At 42.7% G+C, this 18,678-nt stretch overlaps 1 protein-coding gene across 1 annotated transcript; it reads left to right on the forward strand.

Annotated features, from left to right (window-relative positions):
* Positions 1–876: 876 nt before the first annotated feature.
* LOC311276633 (uncharacterized protein) lies at positions 877–17,112 on the forward strand. Its single transcript, XM_084386415.1, has 50 exons — positions 877–988; positions 2,245–2,390; positions 2,470–2,582; positions 2,844–2,977; positions 3,063–3,286; positions 3,538–3,647; positions 3,778–3,896; positions 4,040–4,175; positions 4,268–4,350; positions 4,574–4,693; positions 4,796–4,897; positions 5,393–5,551; positions 5,813–5,895; positions 6,092–6,236; positions 6,355–6,396; positions 6,715–6,882; positions 6,962–7,081; positions 7,169–7,279; positions 7,374–7,406; positions 7,481–7,615; positions 7,692–7,838; positions 7,984–8,118; positions 8,223–8,377; positions 8,582–8,726; positions 8,824–8,878; positions 9,156–9,222; positions 9,333–9,466; positions 9,546–9,589; positions 9,664–9,837; positions 10,435–10,589; positions 10,673–10,786; positions 10,863–10,978; positions 11,067–11,218; positions 11,329–11,534; positions 11,975–12,149; positions 12,234–12,455; positions 12,623–12,792; positions 12,928–12,998; positions 13,082–13,182; positions 13,727–13,846; positions 13,944–14,090; positions 14,266–14,420; positions 14,809–14,908; positions 15,094–15,329; positions 15,417–15,606; positions 15,689–15,940; positions 16,039–16,221; positions 16,449–16,499; positions 16,580–16,728; positions 16,856–17,112. The coding sequence occupies exons 1-50, from the start codon at positions 946–948 to the stop codon at positions 16,898–16,900; spliced, it is 6,492 nt and encodes a 2,163-aa protein (XP_084242541.1). The 5' UTR covers positions 877–945; the 3' UTR covers positions 16,901–17,112.
* The last annotated feature ends 1,566 nt before the right edge of the window (positions 17,113–18,678 follow it).

Consider the following 18,678-nt stretch of genomic DNA (forward strand, 5'->3'; position numbering starts at 1 on the left):
ACTATGGTACGGTCTAAATCCAGACTGAAAATCCTCCAGATATCATTTCTTTCTAAAAAGGAACATAGTTGTGAAGATACCGCCTTTTCTAGTGTCTTTGACAGAAAAGGTAGATTCGAGATCGGCCTGTAATTGACTAATTCTCTAAGATCAAGATGCGTTTTTTTAACAAGCGGTTTAATCATAGCCAGCTTAAAAGTTTTTGGTACGTATCCTAATGACAAAGATGAATTAATGATATTAAGAAGAGGATCTATGACCTCTGGAAGCATCTCTTTCAGTAGCTTAGTCGGTATAGGGTCTAACATACATGTTGTTGATTTAGATGATTTAACGAGTTTAGTAAATTCTTCCTCTCCTATAGAGATGAATGAATCGAATTTTTCCTCAGGGAGACTACAAAGCACTGCCTGATGCGATACTGTAGTAGACGGTTGCATAGTTATAATTTTCTCCCTGATATTATCAATCTTATAAGTAAAGAAGTTGCTTGGAAACGTCTTATTTTTCGTTAGTTTAGCCACTGTTTCAAATAAATACTTATGGTTTTGTTTATTTTCTTCTAAGGGGGTCAAAAAATAAGCAGATCTAGCAGCTTTTAAGGCCTCTCTGTATGCAGTCGTGCTCTCTCTCCATGAAATGCGAAAAAACTTTAAGGAAGTTCTGGGATTCCATTTTGTGACCATATAGAAGATAATGACATGTCATGTGTTTTTGATGTTTGATGTCAAATGAATATGTTGGACTTTAACGTGCAGCATCAGATGACCATGTATGTTTTACAGTGTAATCTTTGGACTCTGATGAAGGTGAAAAGATCCTTCGGTGTGTGATGATGAGCAGATGTTTTGAGAACAGGCGTATGGACGTACAGAAGGAATGATAGGAAAATAAACCCGTGTAATGTTGTTTCAAGTTACAGGTTAAAACTGATTCATAACTAGAATGTTTTTGTTTGTCTTCACCCTCCTTGGTCTCGTCCATTCTGGTAAGTTCACTAATTTTCATAGTCAATTTAATGAAAAACAAATAACCAATTTGTGAAATGGCAAAAGCTCAGAATCAATGGTTCTGTAATTCATCAGTTCAGGTGATGGAAGAAAATCAATGCAATATTTCCTCTCGTCCTTCATAATCATAGAATCATTGCTGAAATTGTTGAAAATTGTATTTAACATTATGGCTAAAGCCTATAACAAAAATTTAACGATAAACGATGTGGCGCTTTCCATGAATAGGGCTCAAAGTGTGGTCTGAAACTTAAAAAAAAATCTGTTTTCAAAAAAAGGTACGTGGAAAAGAGGTTAATTAACTTTCTGACAATCATCAAACTAAATAATTTAGAAGATGTTTCAACCATTTTCCCAAATGTGGAGACGTACTTAAATACCTTTTAAAACCCCATTTTTATTGGTTCTCTTACCAATAAACTTTAAATAATAATTTAACAAAATAAAGTAGGCATTTTAAGCAAGAAATAGTTCTGGTAGTTGTAAAAAGTAGAGGGAAAGAAAAGTGTGCAGTATTTGTGCTGTCTTTACTGCTGTGTTTTATTTACGGGGTCATTTACAATACAGTAAATGGAAAAAATTATGACTCTTTTCTACAGTTGATTTGAACCATGTGATTATGACACTTACATATTGACCATTTCAGTAAAACATTAGCAGTGCATATGACACTCAAGTTTCAGCTTTACATCTTAGTCATGGGACTTTTTATGATAGAAAGTTTGACCATTATTTTTTGCAAGCAGAAATTTTCCCTCTGCTGGATATAATTTAAAACACTCTTTGACCTCGAGGAACTGTTTCATGGATTTATTACCCAATCTATTCTCTCCTTTGTTCTCTTTTCCATTCTTGTCAAGTCAAGTCACCTTTTATTTATAAAGTGTTTTTTTACAATAACAGATTGTTTCAAAGCAGCTTCACAGTGATAACAGGAAAATAAAGCAGCAAAGTTTGTTTATAAGAAAATAGCGTCACAGTCCAGCTTAAGTTCAGTGATGGTTCATTTTTGTTGTAAAAACCGCTCTGGAGTAAACCGTGATGTCACCGTCCAGCTCAGTTCAGTTCTCATATAATGGTGTCAATGCAGGAGATCAACAATACTGTTGAACCAAAACTCCATCAGTGACAGAATGGAGAAAAACCTTGGGAGAAACCAGGCTCAGTCGTTCAGTTCTCCTCATTGTCCTCATGTTGTTTCTGATTTAATGAGAAACACACTGTTTTGTGGAAGGCTTCAGTCAGTGTGAGGAGGGCTGGCGGCCATATGAGGAGAGATGTTACTTCTTCTCCTCTGACATGAAGCCGTGGCACGAAGCGTTGGAGGATTGTGTCAGCAAGGGCAGTAATCTGATGACCATCCAGGACATTCATGAGCGGGTGAGACACACACCACAGTAAGATGAGGAAGAGGTGACACTGACATGCGTTCGAGAGCTCACACTTCTGTTGTGTTCAGATGTGGGTCCGGACGCAGATCGGGACCTCCATCTTCTGGATCGGACTGAATGACGTGGCGTCAGAGGGAAACTGGGAATGGAGCGACGGGAGTGTTTTCTATCCTTACCTGTCGTAAGTCAGACATTCACATTTTCAACCCATTTCTTAATGTATTTGTTGTGTAGCTCTGCATTGTGAAAAGATCATGCTTTTGGGAGTACTTGCAGGAACGCATTGTTTCTGTTTTGAGAAATGGATGCAGAAGTTCCCCACACTGACCACCGAATATCTTTTCATTTTTACAGAGTAGTAATATCTATAGTATATTATATCAATTTATGTGATTGAACAGTTCACACCACCATGACAGAAAAGCCCTTCTGTGAACTGCAGGTATTGGAAGGAGGGTCAGCCGGATAACTGGGCAGATAATGAGGATTGTGGGCAGGTTCTGGGCGCCATTGAAGGCCGATGGAACGATGAAACCTGCTCCGCCAGACGGCAGTATATCTGTAAACGACCAAACCGTACGTGTAATGTATTTACCAGCTCCATAGATCACCCACATGTTTACCCAGTATATATTGAGTTTATATGTGTGTCTGTCTCTAGCTAACCCTGCTCCGCTCTGTGACACGGCAAACGGCTGGCAGCTCTTCGGCTCGAACTGCTACAAGCGAAGGGCCGGCGTTCGGAAGAGCTGGACGGCGGCTCGCAGTGACTGTGTCCGAGAAGGCGGAGACCTGGTGTCGGTCACGTCTTCTGAAGAGGAACAGTACATCACTAGCCGTCTGGACCCGTCCGCCTTTGACCTCTGGATCGGGTTTTCCACAATGGTGAGAACCATCAGTGTCCGTGTTAGATCTTCTCTGAACCGCCTGAGCTAGTTCACCACATGCACCTCAAGGTCCTCCATAAACAACAAAGACAATAAAGCCTGACCAATTCTATTTTATTTCTTAAAAATAGACTGCTAGGGCGACTACACAAGGGCCATGCGTTCGGTCACATGCTAAATAATCATAGCTCAAATAGATGCATTGTTTTACGCACAGCAGCGCTGCAATCACCTCCTTCTTTTTCACAGAAATGCACAACTTTATCCTGTCAAATTCAACCAAATGCCACGGCTTTTACCTGGTCTGATGCGAGTACTTCCACGTACCTAAATTGGCCGGAGGGACAACCTGATCTCACGTAAGACAACTTTAAAACTAGTTACGGTACCTGGGTTAGTTTTATCAGTATGTTTTTCACTGTCTGTCTATGACGAATAAAGCATTTAGATGTTCATGTTAATAACTGAAACTGTCACTGTTGGATCTAGTGACAAAGCGAACGGCGTTTGCACTGCTATGATAAAAGAATCAGGACAGGATTATGGGAAATGGAGAACACACGCCTGCCGTTATGAGCGACCTTACATGTGCAAGAGAGCTTTGAATAGTAAGATTTCCTCTGTTGTGCACTGAGATAAAGGATTTATCACAATTCTGTTATTAATGGTACATATGCATTTAATCATTATAAATGTGCCTTAGACTGTTTTGGGTTGAGTGAAAAATGCTCTTTTGTTTCTGTCACTCCAGCCATTTGTCCTCCTGGATGGTTGAGTTTCTCTGGAAACTGTTACTGGTTGGTCAGTAACCAGAATCTCTTGACCAGCTGGTATCTGGCTCAGACCAAGTGCTTTGACATGGGTGCAAACCTAGTGACCATCAAAAAGTGAGAATACTAGCTGAAGTTTAAGGGAGATTCACTTGGATTGTAATGGGTAACATTCATTGCTCATTTTCAGTGTATGTTTTCATCTCTAGTGAAGCGGAGCAGTTCTTCATTAATGCACAGTTGCCTGATTTTCACCAGGTAGATTTACCTGATCTGTGGATTGGGATTTCAGGTGAGTGATGCATATAATACAATATTTTACCCTAACCCTTATCTAAACGAAGCTCTTCAAATGCTCCCACTGGAGAAAGAAACAAACAGTTCAGCGACAGAATGAGAATTTTAACCAAAATGTTGTTCTTGAAAGACAATAAAGATGGTCTCTGATCAGAAGTACTATGATCTGTATCAGTTATCTGTATGTGAACAATCTTTCTGATTTATAACACCATCAGATAAGGACCAAGATGGGACATTTAGGTGGGTGGACAAAACTGCAGTTGAGTTTTCAAACTGGAGCCCAAATTTCCCTCAGAATACAGCAAACCAGTGGGACTGTGGCCAGATTTACACCGGTAAGATTCACGGTTGTCAGGAAGACACTCAATGTCACAATGTTAGCTTCAAAAGATTTTCTTGAAAATCTGAGCTGAATCCGTTTTTCTTTCTTGTAATAGGAAATTATGCTGGAAAGTGGGAAAGTACCAACTGCTTTAAAAATCTTGGATACATTTGCAAGATGGCAGGAGGACAGAATGTGAAGCCCACTTCAGCTCCAGGTGAAAGTCCCACACACTCGTTTAATCTGAATGAACAGCTGTTAGTGTGTATGTTCAGGCTGACACAAGCATTCACATGACTTTATCCAGTCACGGTCTGCAGTGAAATGATGAACTTACCGACTGGTGTTTGGCTTAGGGTCAGCGGTGCATAACTTGATTAGCTGGATCCAGTGCGTTTGATTAGGGTTGAAGCTAAAAAGTGTGCTTGACTTGAAGCGGCGCCGCGCAGGCCGATCGGTGTGTGACATTAAAGTACTGCAAGAGATGTCACACACCGATCGCTTCAAGTCCAACACAGCTAAACTCTGCAGGGCTGTGGCGTTCAGGAACTTTGTTTTGCACCCCTTGTTTATTTTTTATTTTATTTTATTTTTTTGGTCTGAACAGTCAAATCAAATGGGAAAGCAGTTCAATTAGAATAATAATTAGTGTCAGTGTTGTGTTTTTCCTGATACATGTGAAGTTGGAGGTTCATTGAATGTTTTTCTGCAGACTCACACTGTGATGAAGGCTATCTGCTCTTCAACGAACACTGCTATCACTTTGAGACCGAAACAGTCAAGACATGGCAGAACGCAGAAAGTTACTGTGTGGCTCAAAACGGACACCTGGTCAGCATCCACGACCAGGAGACCGTCAGTTTTCTGACAGGTGCGACGCAGACAGAAGGATGTCTTTAGAACAATTGATCATCCAAAACACAGTTTTTTGCTCACAAAAGAATTATATGTGAAAAAAGAATATGTGAAAACATAATGTTGGTAATATAAAGTATTTGAGTTATTTGTTTCATTGGGTTCTTGTTATCTAATTAAAAAACAACAAAGTAGGTCAAATTTATATCGAAATAGAGAGAATTGACAAATGTTGAAGCGTCACCATATATGACGTCTTGTTTCTCTGATCTCACAGCACACATGAGCAGGTCTTCCTGGGTGGGTCTTAATGACATCGACAAAGAGGGAACGTATGTGTGGACCGACGGAACTCAAGCAGTAAGTCATCAGACCTTAAACTTCGTCAAATGAACCAGTACGTCTGACTGAGAAAGCTTCTGGTGCCTACCTGAGAAATGCTAAACACTATTTTGAGTTCAATCCTGTCCCTGAAGAACGAGCACTGGTTCTGGATGCAATAATTGAAAGCTTTATTTTGAGCATGTGTGAACAGAAGTTCCTCTGCTCTCGGTAGGACTTCCTTCCCTGGGAGACAGGCCAGCCCGACAACTGGCAGGGTAATGAAGACTGTGTTCACATTCGAGGAACTGAGCACCAGGATACTGGGAAAATCAATGACCTGCCCTGCACAGCCACTTACCCTTTCATCTGCCAGAAAGGTGGGAGCTTTTCCTGTTTGATCAGTCTTTTAATTAATTGGTTAATTTTATCGTTTACACATATTTTTCAATGCATTGTTCTAGTGAAATATTGATTAATCTTGATTTTTTTTTGCAGCCAAAGGTCAAGGGCCACCCGCACCCCCAACTGCCGGTCCAGGTACAGATTATATAATAAATGTATCGTTAACCCCTTAGTGTATGCAGAGTGGCCCATTAATCTTCAGGATTTTAGCATCCAGAAAAATGTAAATCTAATAGTACTATGGATTTACCGCTTGTAAATCTAATGTGCACAACACGGTAAGATGTTTTTTTTCTATTTAATGCCAAAAATGCTCTTTGAATCACGCTGGAGAAGTGTTTTCACGCTTGTTTTCAGTTTTACTTCCGGTACATTTCTGTCTCTTCGCATCTGACTGTAAGTGTCCAATTGTTCCGCTCTTGAATTTGTTATTTCATTTGCTGCCTCTGTCAGGCTGGAATGCGAAGTGCGGCTCCTGGGTCGCTGACCCGTTTAATGATTACTGCTACCTGTTCACTACTCTGTCCATGAGAAAGTGGGCTGATGCTCGCGCAGACTGTGTGAATCAGGGTGGAGATCTGATCAGCATCACTGAGCCGTTTGAACAGGGCTTCATCCAAGGTAAGTATGCTGACACAGTTACATTCGGAGTTACTTTTACAGATCCGTTTCACTCACTTCTGACATTCACGCAACTCAGCTCAGATCCAGGCGGTTCCCACGGGAGTCTCTCTGTGGATGGGAGCTCATGACTCCATCACCGAGGGCGGCTGGACGTGGACAGACGGTTCTCCCTTCCGCTATATAAACTGGGCTGCAGGTGATGCTGACAAAAGCGTTTTGTTTTATTTATCCAGATTCATGTTAAATGGAGAAAATAATCTGGAACTTTAATTTACTGTTAAAGGAAACCCTGATGATTATTACAATGAAGACTGCCTGTCCATTTTGATCAACTCTGGAGCGTGGAATGACGATAACTGTGAGAATAAGAGAGGATATATCTGCAAGCGTCGTGGTATGTTCTGCTGCCCTGTTCATGCCCACAGAAATTATATGTAGTGAAGTATTGATGCCAGTTAGAAAATACTGTATGTCTTCTCTCTTTTCAGGGAATACACCCGAGCCTCCTCCGCCACATGACGGTATGTTTGGCTTCTGTTTTTTGTGAGACTCGCATCTCTAGAGCCTTTCTGAGTTTTTGCTTGCCTTACTCTAGGTTTCTACACCGCATACACCTGTCAGGACTCCAGCTTGGTCCTTCACTGCTCCCAGAACAGCGTCATCAACATCCAGTCGGCTTTTTACGGCCGCCGCAGTGACAAGATCTGCCCATATGGAGACGGAACCTCTGGTAAATCACAGTACTAAGAGTGTAAATGAGTAGGTTTGAATAATACAGTATTTCTGACGTACTGATGAACTTTCAGGTGTGTGCACTGTTGAGGGCACGCTGGCTCTGGCCAGGAAGAGCTGCGATAACAAAGAGTTCTGTTTCCTATTCGCACACGCTGACACTGACCCCTGCCCCACCGTCTCCAAATACCTGGAGGTGGTTTTCAGCTGCGAGCAGAACGGTGAGAGAAAACCTGTGTATGAACGAAATGACAAGACATTTTTAGTTTTTTTAAGTGACATCATCCCAATTAAAAAGAGGTTTAGGTGAAGAGGGAGAAATAGAACTTCTAATACAATATACTTGATGAGTATGTGTGCTTCCAGTGTGTTTGAGAGGGTTAGGTGTGGAGGATGGAAACATCTCGAATTCAATGCTCTCAGCATCATCATCTCTCAGTGGAAATGGACCAGATAAAGGTCGTCTGAAAGGGAACTCCTGCTGGATGCCCTCTGCTTCTGGTCTGTCTCCTTAACATTTGAATCACCCATGATAAGGCTTTAGTTAGTTGAAGAAGTCCTTTGCCTCTTCTGTCTGATGTTCAAGCTCACCCTGTGTGTTTCAGCCAACTCCTGGATTCAGGTGGATTTGGGTCAGCTGAAGAAGATCACCGGGGTCGTCATTCAGGGCTGCCCATCAGCAGATCACTGGGTCACTAAGTTTAAGATCCAGACCAGCTCAGACGGCCTGAACTGGAATGACTACAGCAGTGACGGAGGGGTAAACACGTGCACACGCACGCACACACACACGCACACACACACACACACACACACACGCACACACGCACACGCACACACACACACGCGCACACACACACACGCACACACACACACACACACTAATAGTTGTTCCGAGGAGCATCTATGCATCTCTCTGTGAAAAGATAGAGTTTATGCAATGCTGATGGTGATTCTGTCACAGGAGTATCTGGGTTCTGTGGACAGGACGACTCCAGAGACGCGCTTGTTAGGGACGCCGATCTCCGCTCAGTCCATTCGGATTCTGCCGCTGCAGTGGAACGGTCAAGCAGGATTGCGGCTGGACGTTCTGGGCTGCGTACCGGACTGTGAGTTCAACACAAGATCTTTTAAACTGAATAATCCCTGTATGTTCTCATTGTGTATTAAAACAACCTGTTTCCTCTTTTTTGGGGGTTTCTTTAGATGCTGTTTCTTGCAGTGCAAAACCCAACCTGGACCACTCCATAGACAGAATGACGTAATTATTGAGTCTCTGAATGTCTGAAACACTGGTCCTCCTGGTTCATCCTCCAGCACTGCACATTTGGTGTCTCCATTATTTAACACACCTGATTCAAATAATCAGCTTGTTAACAGAGTGATAACCCTAACACTGGACACAGAGAATGCTGTGGAATAACTAATACTCACCTAAATCCTTCAATAGTGCATGTTGAAGAACAAATGTTTTAGATTTACATTTTACTTTGAATCACATTCAAAAGCATTTCTCTTTGTGTTCTTGTTAATTCCAGGGTTCACTGCCCTGCTGGTTGTGCCAGAGAGACGTATTCTGTGTTTGGGACAGATATGTATCGTGGGGTATGAGTATAATAAATTATGACCTGACCCCTTGATTCTAGTGTAAGCATTGACTACGTACAATACACATGAACCAACCGTTTCATTTGAGGATTTTTCTTATGAATCAGGACTCTAATATCTGTGCGGCTGCGATCCACGCCGGAGTGGTTCTGAATGACATTGGAGGAGACTGTACTCTGCTCAAAGCTGACGGTCAGAACTTTTACAGCGGATCCACCAAGAACGGCATCGTATCCAGACAGTAAGTCTCCTCAGCCTTCTCTGAAACACATGCTGACGAGTCAGATATAGAGTGAAACATGCTGTGTGATGTGATTCAGGTTTGACGGGCTCTACTCTGTGTCCTACCACTTTACTGATGGAGGTGAGACAGAGTCTTCTAACTAGCCTTAACATCATTAAATACTGCACAGCTCTGAATCTCTGTGTCTCTTTTAGAGCTTAGGTGTTCTGGTCCAGACTGGTACGAGTTTGGAGAGTTCTGCTATAAGCCGTTTGAAGAGAAGAAAACATGGCATGGCGCACGGACGGCCTGCAGGCAGCTGGGAGCCGATCTGGCATCGATCATGTCCATGACAGAGCAGAGCTGGCTGGAGAGCTACCTGTATCTGGGTACATGTGTTTATTGGCTTGTTTGGGTACAAATAAACACCAATTATGATTGAAATCGCAGCTAGATCCTTTTCAGCCTCCTTTTTTAGCTCGCAAGCTGCGTCTCGTGTTTCAAAGTACTGGGAAGCTTGTAACAAAATACACAAGTGCTCACAGGAGACGCATTTGAACATACAGTAGTCAAGTCACCTTCATTTATACAGCGCTTTTAACAATATGGATTGTTTCAAAGCAGCTTTACAGTGATAATAGGAAATTACCGTAACAGATTGTTTAGGCTTTACAGCAGATCTAGGATAAAGTTATTGTCCAGCTAAAGTTAATTTTGATTGATTGATTCACTTCCGTTGCGAAGATCATTAGTTATTAACTTAGGGGCCGCTAACACGACACCGTTCTAACAGGAAAACCCTTATCGCGCTCCGGCCGCCCATCCGCACAAAACAGTGCCTGGTGACTTGAGAACGCACTCCCTGAAATAGGTTTGAAGGTGCAACCGATTATCCGTTATCTCTGCGCAAACCATTCCCAGTACATACCCAAGTAAACATGTGAGTGTGTGTGTGTGAAGACTTTCTTCTTTGTTCCGTAAAACAGCCACCAGTGACGTGTGGATCGGTCTGAATGATCTGGGCTTCTCAGGTTTGTTCTCATGGTCAGATCATCACGAGGTCACGTTCACATACTGGGCTCCCGGAGAACCCAACAACCACTTGGGCTTCAACGAGGACTGTGTGGAGATGTTCCATCAGGTACTGCACTCCATTCACTGACAAACACACCTCTAGAATTAAACACTGGAGCATGAATGTCAGCATAATGCTTTGTGTCTCAGACGGGCCGATGGAATGACATCACCTGCACGGAGTTAAACACCTACATCTGTAAAATGCCCAAAGGTCACTATCCTCTGCCCTCCGTCCAGCCCACCATCTACGGCTGTCCTCAGGTCAGTCCTGTGCGCTCGTGGGGGGACAGCAGTGACTCTGGGCCTGTCCAGCTGACCGTGTGTGTCTGTTCTGCAGGGCTGGGATGTCTTCGAGTATTCGTGCTATTGGTTTGAAGAAGCTGCTAGAAGCCGCGAAGAAGCCAAAGTGTTCTGTGAGAGTCGAAACAGCACTCTGCTGCATATCATGGACCTGTGAGTGTGTGTGTGTGTTCGTTTACAGGCATGAACTGCTTCTGTACCAGTATAGCTGTAGTGACTGAGCTGCTGTTGCCCTGTACAGGTATGAACAGGCTCATTTTACAGCTCTGATGGGCCGATACTCTGGTGACTGGTGGATAGGGCTGCGGGCGAGAGGAGGCGAGGTGGGAGTCGACTATTACTGGGACAACAACGCTTTACTAACTTACACCAACTGGGGCCGCAACGAGCCGAGTAAATCAACTGAACTTTTCTGTCCTAGATGTTACACCTGAGCACTGTTTAGGCTTCAAGACAAATAACATCATCATTCATAAACCAATCAGACTTTATTGTATCTCTAGATAACCATGCTGGATCATGTGTCACTATGACGACGGCCCCGCTGGCAGGATTCTGGAACAACAAGCAGTGTGAAGAATCATTTCCGTTTGTGTGTGAAGCTCCCAGGAACGGCATCTCTCCGCCGACAGCCGCTCCGACTCCGCCGCCGGTGACGGGATGTGAGAGCGGCTGGGGTGGAGAGCCTCACTTCAGAAACTGCTACAGGGTGATTCAGTTTCGTCTTTTAACGACTATGGTTACATGCACACCAGAAACGCAAGCTAATAAATCTTAGTTTACTGCAGGCCAAGTGTGTAATTGCCTTAAATTGGAAAGATATCCAAAGGCCTTCCTTTAATTATTGGGCTAAAGATACTGGTGTATAATGTTAGAGGGAAAATAGACAAGATATGGACTCCTTGTTTTACAGGTCCTTCATTTATTGGATGCGATGGTCTGGATGGTCAAGATTGAATCTTTAGTGCCTTTGTTGTCATTGTCAATCAAATAACATAAACGACATTCTCCGGTTAGACAGAGAGAGAGTGGGTGTGTTTCAGAGAGAACGTCCAGGATGAGCTGTTTTCAAACGTGGTGAATGTTAAAAGACATGTTCCGTGTTTTAATTGTCTTCTTGTTGATCTATTTGTGTTTGTGCTTCTGCAGTTGTTCACAGTGGACTTTCCCCAGAAGAAGAGCTGGCAGGCGGCTAGAGAAGACTGTCTCGCCCGCGGTGCCGATCTGGTCAGCATCCACAATCCCGCGGAGGAAATTTTCCTCTCCAGCTATTCGAAGGGAAAGACCAAGTGGATCGGACTGAGCGTCAGCCTGGTGGAGGGAGGTTTGTTTGCTTACTGCTGATTCGCTTAAGTAAATAATACTTAGTTTGGTGCAGCGGACCTGTCTCTAACCTTCCTTCTCCAAGGTTACCACTGGAGTGATGGGACGCCTGTAAGTCATACAAACTGGGGCCACGGTGAACCGAATAATCACAATGGCCGAGAAAACTGTGTGGAGATGGTGACCTCCGACAACGGGACGTCCTGGTGGAACGACCTGAATTGCGATGCCCACCAGGACTGGATCTGCATGATTGCTAAAGGGAAGAAACCGATTATACCACCGGTGCCTCCATCCCCCGTTCCAGGTAGCTATAGAAGCTATTCTGACCAATGAAAATCTTTGTGTGCTCCATTTCTGTGGCCTGAGTTCGTGTTTGGAAAATATTTTTAGGCAATTGAAAGCTATTAATTTGCGAAATCTGAGAAAGAACGGTTTGTATTGTAAAAAAGGTGTTTGTTTATTTTCTTTCAGCTCCAGAGTGCGGGTCGAACCCGGGCTGGAGGAAGAACAATGGCATCTGTTATTACTATAATGACACCGATATCGTGGACTTTCACATGGCTCTTGTGAGATGTTATGAAGAAAAAGCTCAGTTGGTGTCTATCGCTGATGACGCCGAGCAGTCTTACGTGGTCAGCCTGGTACGGCTTCAGTTTTTTCTATTGCTCCAGGCTTTTGAATGTTTGATCAATAATGCTTTTGTTTTCTTCTCTGTCAAGCATTAGTGAGGTTTGGAGGTCGTAATGGTCTGTCTGGCTTGATGTTGTTGGTTTCAGGTTGGCACCGGTCAGGCGGCGGCAGCCTGGATTGGCATGAGAATGTTCGGAGTTGCGGGTGGAGAGTATCTGTAAGCCTTAAAACATTTGAGTGTTATTAGTGCTTGTCTTTAACATATTCTTCGGAATGACGGTCAGCTGTTTCTCTGTGCAGGTGGGTTGATCTGTCTCCGGTGACGTATGTGCACTGGGGTCCCGGAGAGCCCAACGACGCCAACGGAGAAGAACAGTGTGTCCAGATGAACAGACATCCAGGTGCAGTTCATGCACAATTATTATTTCATGCTAGACCCTTCATTTAATGTACATGCTATTGTACTTCATTTTGACATGAATATTGAACTTTACTCAAATCTAAAACTTCAATTATTATTATTGATGTTCTTATTTTACGGCTGAAAACCCCTAACATCATCTCCTTTTCTTGGTTTATCATAACGCTGCCATTTAATATGTTTCTTTTAATGGATGCTTCTGTAACAAATGACCAATATCAATACATAAGAAGTAACACATGAGAATAATAAGCTATTTCTAAAATCAGTACAAGAAATACAGCATGAACAACAAGAAAAATAATACACAATCCAAAAGGAGTGTGTGTAAGTATGATGCTTAAGAACCATGATTCGTTTTAAAAAATGACTGATGTCGATCACACAGACTTCACATTCTTGTGTTACTTGTACATTTATCAAGTGTAGCTGTATATTTATTTAGCGTATATTAACACATATGATGTTTTTAGTGTTCGAGATCAAAGTGGTTTAAATGTGAACGGTTTTGTTTTTTTCAATAGGTTCATGGAATGATGCGAACTGTGGACGTGCCAGCGCGGGTTATGTGTGTAAAAAATATCCAGGAAATGACCACACGCCTCCACCTCCAACGGCATCATGGGAAGGAAACTGTCCCGAGGGTACATCTGATATAAAGCAACATACATGAATCAAGGACAGGCTAATCTGGTGATGGTTCAGTGATTTTTGAAGACGTTGTGGTTTTTATTCTCCCAGGATGGATGAAATTCCGCAACAAATGCTACATATTCAAAGGAAACCACCACCATCAGTCTGAGATCAAGGCCAACTGGACTTCTGCGCGGGACTGGTGCCGACAACAGGGAGGAGATCTCGCCGTCATCGATGATCAGAACGAAAATGGTACTTCATGAGATCTCATAATAATCTACAGTATTTGTTAATATGATTTCAATTGTAAAAAGAGCTTTAAGTACAGTGTTTGCAAGGTGAGCCCTAAATTGAAATTTCTCTTTTTATTATGATGGCAAAACCTTCAGGAAACTCAAGTCTAGTTCATGTTCAAATTTCTCTCCAGATTTTGTGGCCAGTTATCTCAGGGATCTGGTTGTGCCAGTTTGGATTGGTTTATCCGATTCGCTGCATGAAGGGAAGTTTGCCTGGAGTGATGGAGTCAGTCCGGTCTTGTACACAAACTGGGCCGATAAGGAGCCAAACAACGCTGACGGGCAGGTGAGAAGATCCATATGGGGACCAAATTCAGAATTTGACAACTGGATTCTTTCAATTCATGATTTGGAATTTATAATCAAATTTGCCAATTCCCTCAAGATGTTGAATTTTAATAAAACCTATAAAACCTGAAGACTTGAGACTTTTCAGCCCATCTTGCAAAATATGTCTTCAGTAAGTTTTCATTTTCCAGCTAAAAATTAGTTAGTTACTTAAATTGAATTTAAACTTCAATTCAGTTAACACTATTCACTTCTGTCCCCCAAAAATTATTTGGCAATCTCAATGATACTGATGACTGAACTATGATATAATGAATGTCAATGATTATAGTATTTTATGGTAGCTGAAGTGGAGATGATGCTGAACTCTGGTGTCTTTCTCTCAGGAACACTGTACTTCAATCACCCATAATCACCTGGTCACGGGCCGCTGGAACGATGAGCAATGTGACCATGAGCGAGGATGGGTGTGCTCTAGGAAGAAATGTACTTACGTCTTCATTTTCAAATCTACTGTGTGAGACTAAACGGTGCTAGTCATGTGTTCCAGGCTCCAGGAACAGGGCTGGGAAACATGACAAGAGTTTAAAGAGTTAGCGATCTGAATTGTTTCACATATCAGTAGATCTCCTCTAACCTTTGACGCTTGTATCTCCTGCCGTCTTCCGCAGCGAGCAGCATTCCTGTCCCGCCGCCCACAAGCTCGCCGTGTGCCTCCGGATACATCACCTGGTACAGCAACTGCTATAAGCTTGTTTCAGAACCCAAGACCTGGGAAGAAGCTCAGCAAGCCTGTGTGAAGGAGGGTGGAAACTTGGCCAGTGTGGACATGAGTTATGACCAGGCCTTCATATCTGGAGCCGTGCAGCAGGGCAAGACGGACGCCTGGATCGGACTTCGCCGACTGGTACAGTAGATGATGATAATTACATATAGTAACTACATTACTCAACAGACGGTGAGCAGACCTCAAGCTGTCGCTCTTCTTCTTCAGCCTGACAGCGATTCGTACAGATGGTCTGATGGTTGGCCCGTCTTCTTTACTCACTGGGGTCCAGGAGAACCGACCAATCACAAAGGAGAAGGGTGTGTCAGCATGCACGCGCCCTCACACTTCATCCAGGGCACTTGGAATGACACGGCCTGCGATGATGCCAAGCCTTACATCTGCAAAATCACTAAAGGTAAAGCTGAGAAAAGATGCTGACAGACAAGCGTCAAGCCTTTCAAATCAACTACAAATGTCTGTCTGGATTCTCTCTGCAGAAAAGCCTCCGGCGACGCCGGCTCCGGGCGATGGGAAGTGTTTGCCAGGCTGGTGGACGTACGGACGTCACTGCTATTTTGCATATAACGGAAAAGTGGGTTTCTCGTGGCCAGAGGCGAGACACTTCTGCCAAGAGGTGAATGGGGGCGAATTAGCCTCAATTCACAGTCGAGCTGAGGTGGAATTCATCAGGAATATCAATTACACCAAGTACCACTATGTTTGGATCGGCCTGACCAGAGATCGCTCATGTACGCAACAGAGCTGTTTATCTGTCTTTCATTGTTGTGCATTAGCTGTAGATGCTGTATAAGATACGCTGATCATGTGCTGATGATTGTGATTGTAGTTGGATGGGGCTGGACGGATCTGACATCTCTGGCCTTCACCAACTGGGCTCCTGGAGAACCCAATGAAGCTGTTCACGATGGCGACTTTGGCAAAGAGAACTGCGTTGAGATGTATCACGACGGCACATGGAATGACAACAACTGTGTGGAGAAGAGAGGCTTCGTGTGCCGACACCGGCAGTGTACGTCACATCATTCACACGCTTTGACTTGGAATCAGTTTTCAATCCGACACCAGTTCATCAAAATTCTGATGTTAGACATCTCTATATCTAAAACCCTAAGATAGACCTAACTCATATGAGCTGACAAACACAGTTCAGAGAGACAAGACAGAAAACGCCATCCAGACCAACCTAATCCCATGCTGTCTGAAACTGCTTCTAACGGCACTTTCTCTTGCTTTCAGATTATGTGACAGATGATAATGGGATCGTCATCCCAACCGATGCATCAGCCAGTGAGTTCATATACAGATTGGTTTTGAAATAAACTGTGTTGTTGTTGTTTTTGTACCTGAATCTGTTGTTTGTGGCGCAGCGGACAGCGGTGTGATCGCCGGGGCTGTTATTGGGGCTATTGTGTGCGCGGCGCTGATACTGGCCGTCATGTACTACGTCTTCAGTGTGAAGGGTGTAAGACCAGGACAAATCAGCATCTTCAAACAAGAAACCAAGAATATCGATGTGGTAAGTTTCATTAATTTTGACTTGACCACCTGACATCTCATTCTAGCCAACGTGACCAAACCATGTTCTGCAAGTTTAACCTGAATAAGAGATTCAGTGCTCAGCATTTTTTACAATCTGTTAACAGCCTGCATTCACTAACCCGAACTTCGCTGGAGAATCTGAATCATGAGCTGCGAGAGATTCATCTGCTCCTGTACAGAAACTAAAGCACTGGAACATGTTCCATCAACACTGAAACTAATCAGACAAGCATCTTATCATTTCCTGTAGATTTAAAGTTGGTTTTTGTGTATGAGTGCTTGTTTTCTTGATTTTAAATTTGTTGTAGTAATGTTTATTGTCTTGTCTGTACAGTTGTTTCTTGAAATAAATTTGAAATGTTTACTTGCTTTATATTTCTGAATTTACAAAACAGCATAAGATATTCTTCATAATGTAACTGATTACATTTGATTACTTTTCTAGTTTTACCAGTTTTCAACTGGTAATCTTTTATAAACCAGGCAGGGTTAACCTCTAAAAAAACAGATTTAGTTATAGAATTCGCTGATTTTCTATCAAGACTTGATCAGTAAAGACTTCCTTATATCGGTAAAAAAACTTTAGTGTGCTAATGTTGAAAGTTCAGAAACACTCATACTGTACAGCATACTCCGTCTTGACAGTGAATGTCAGTTTCAACAAAAGTAACTGGAAACAGTTTTTTTTTTAAAAACAACCCAGTAAAGTAAAGCTAATAGAACTAGATGTTTCAATCCCTTTAGTAGGAAACTCTTGGCAGTAGCAGTCGGTGTGGAGTGGTGAAAAGGATGGTAAGGTCTGTCATTGGGGTCATCGGGTGGGGTCCTTACGCTTGATCCAGAGCCAGTTACTGCTTTTTTCGGCAGCACTTGACATGGCCTTGATGGCCTGTTGGAGAGAGCGACCTTCACTCCTATTTTTCTCAGCAAACTGGTGGTAGATGTGGCAACAAATCCCCTGCATCCCACCTCTACTGGGAAGATGCTGGTCTTCCAGCCGTTCTGGGATGCTTCAGCTGCCAGGTCGGAATATTTGTTCTTTTTCCTCTCATAAGCCTCTTCAACCCCATCTTCCCATGGTACTGTTAATTCCACAACATATGCTAACTTTGTTGTTGGAGACCACAGGATCATGTCTGGCCGGAGTGTTGCAGCCACTATTTCTGGGGGAAACACAAGCTTCTTATCAAGGTCCACTTCCAGATTCCAATCCAAACTATAGATTGGTACTGTACTGTACTGTTGAGCATTGCAAGTGAGTCAGTTTTCCCTGCACAAGTCACTTGTATTTAAATAGTACTTTATGCAGATTGCTTCAAAGCAGTTTTACAGTAATTGTACTCAACTCATTAACAATCACATTTTACAGTGTGAAAAAAAAAAAAAAAAAAAAAAAAAACTCCAAATGATTTCGGTCATTTGGAAAGCGACTCTCCACCCATTTATGAGAATTCAGTTACCATTTACCCACCTTCATGAAGTCATAGAACTTTCTTGTGTGAGACACATTTTTAGGAGAACTATCCCTTGAATTAAACATTATCTACTTTTAATATATTGGGTACTGTCTCCATTTTCAACACCATTAATCTACTTTCAATTATTAATCATTAACAATGGAATAGAGCATACCATTTTCCACAACAAATAATTAACATTAGATGCACATTAGACTACAGAAGATTAGTGATGTTACATTTGACACTGAAGCTTCAAAGCGCGTATCGAGTACACAGCGCAATCTCTCATGAAGCTCCGTGCCGGAGCGCGTATTGTTTTCAGAGAAACACGTGATCAACGAAAAACGAAGCCTCACTTTCTTTCCAGTCAGGTGAATGCTTCACTTTGCTTGTCGGAATGTTTGAACCCAGACCACTACTCTACAGGTTTTTGGAAATTTAAGTCCATTTACAATTTTTTTTATTTA

The sequence above is a fragment of the Rutilus rutilus genome (assembly GCF_951802725.1).
Source record: "Rutilus rutilus genome assembly, chromosome: 18".
NCBI lineage: Eukaryota > Metazoa > Chordata > Actinopteri > Cypriniformes > Leuciscidae > Rutilus > Rutilus rutilus.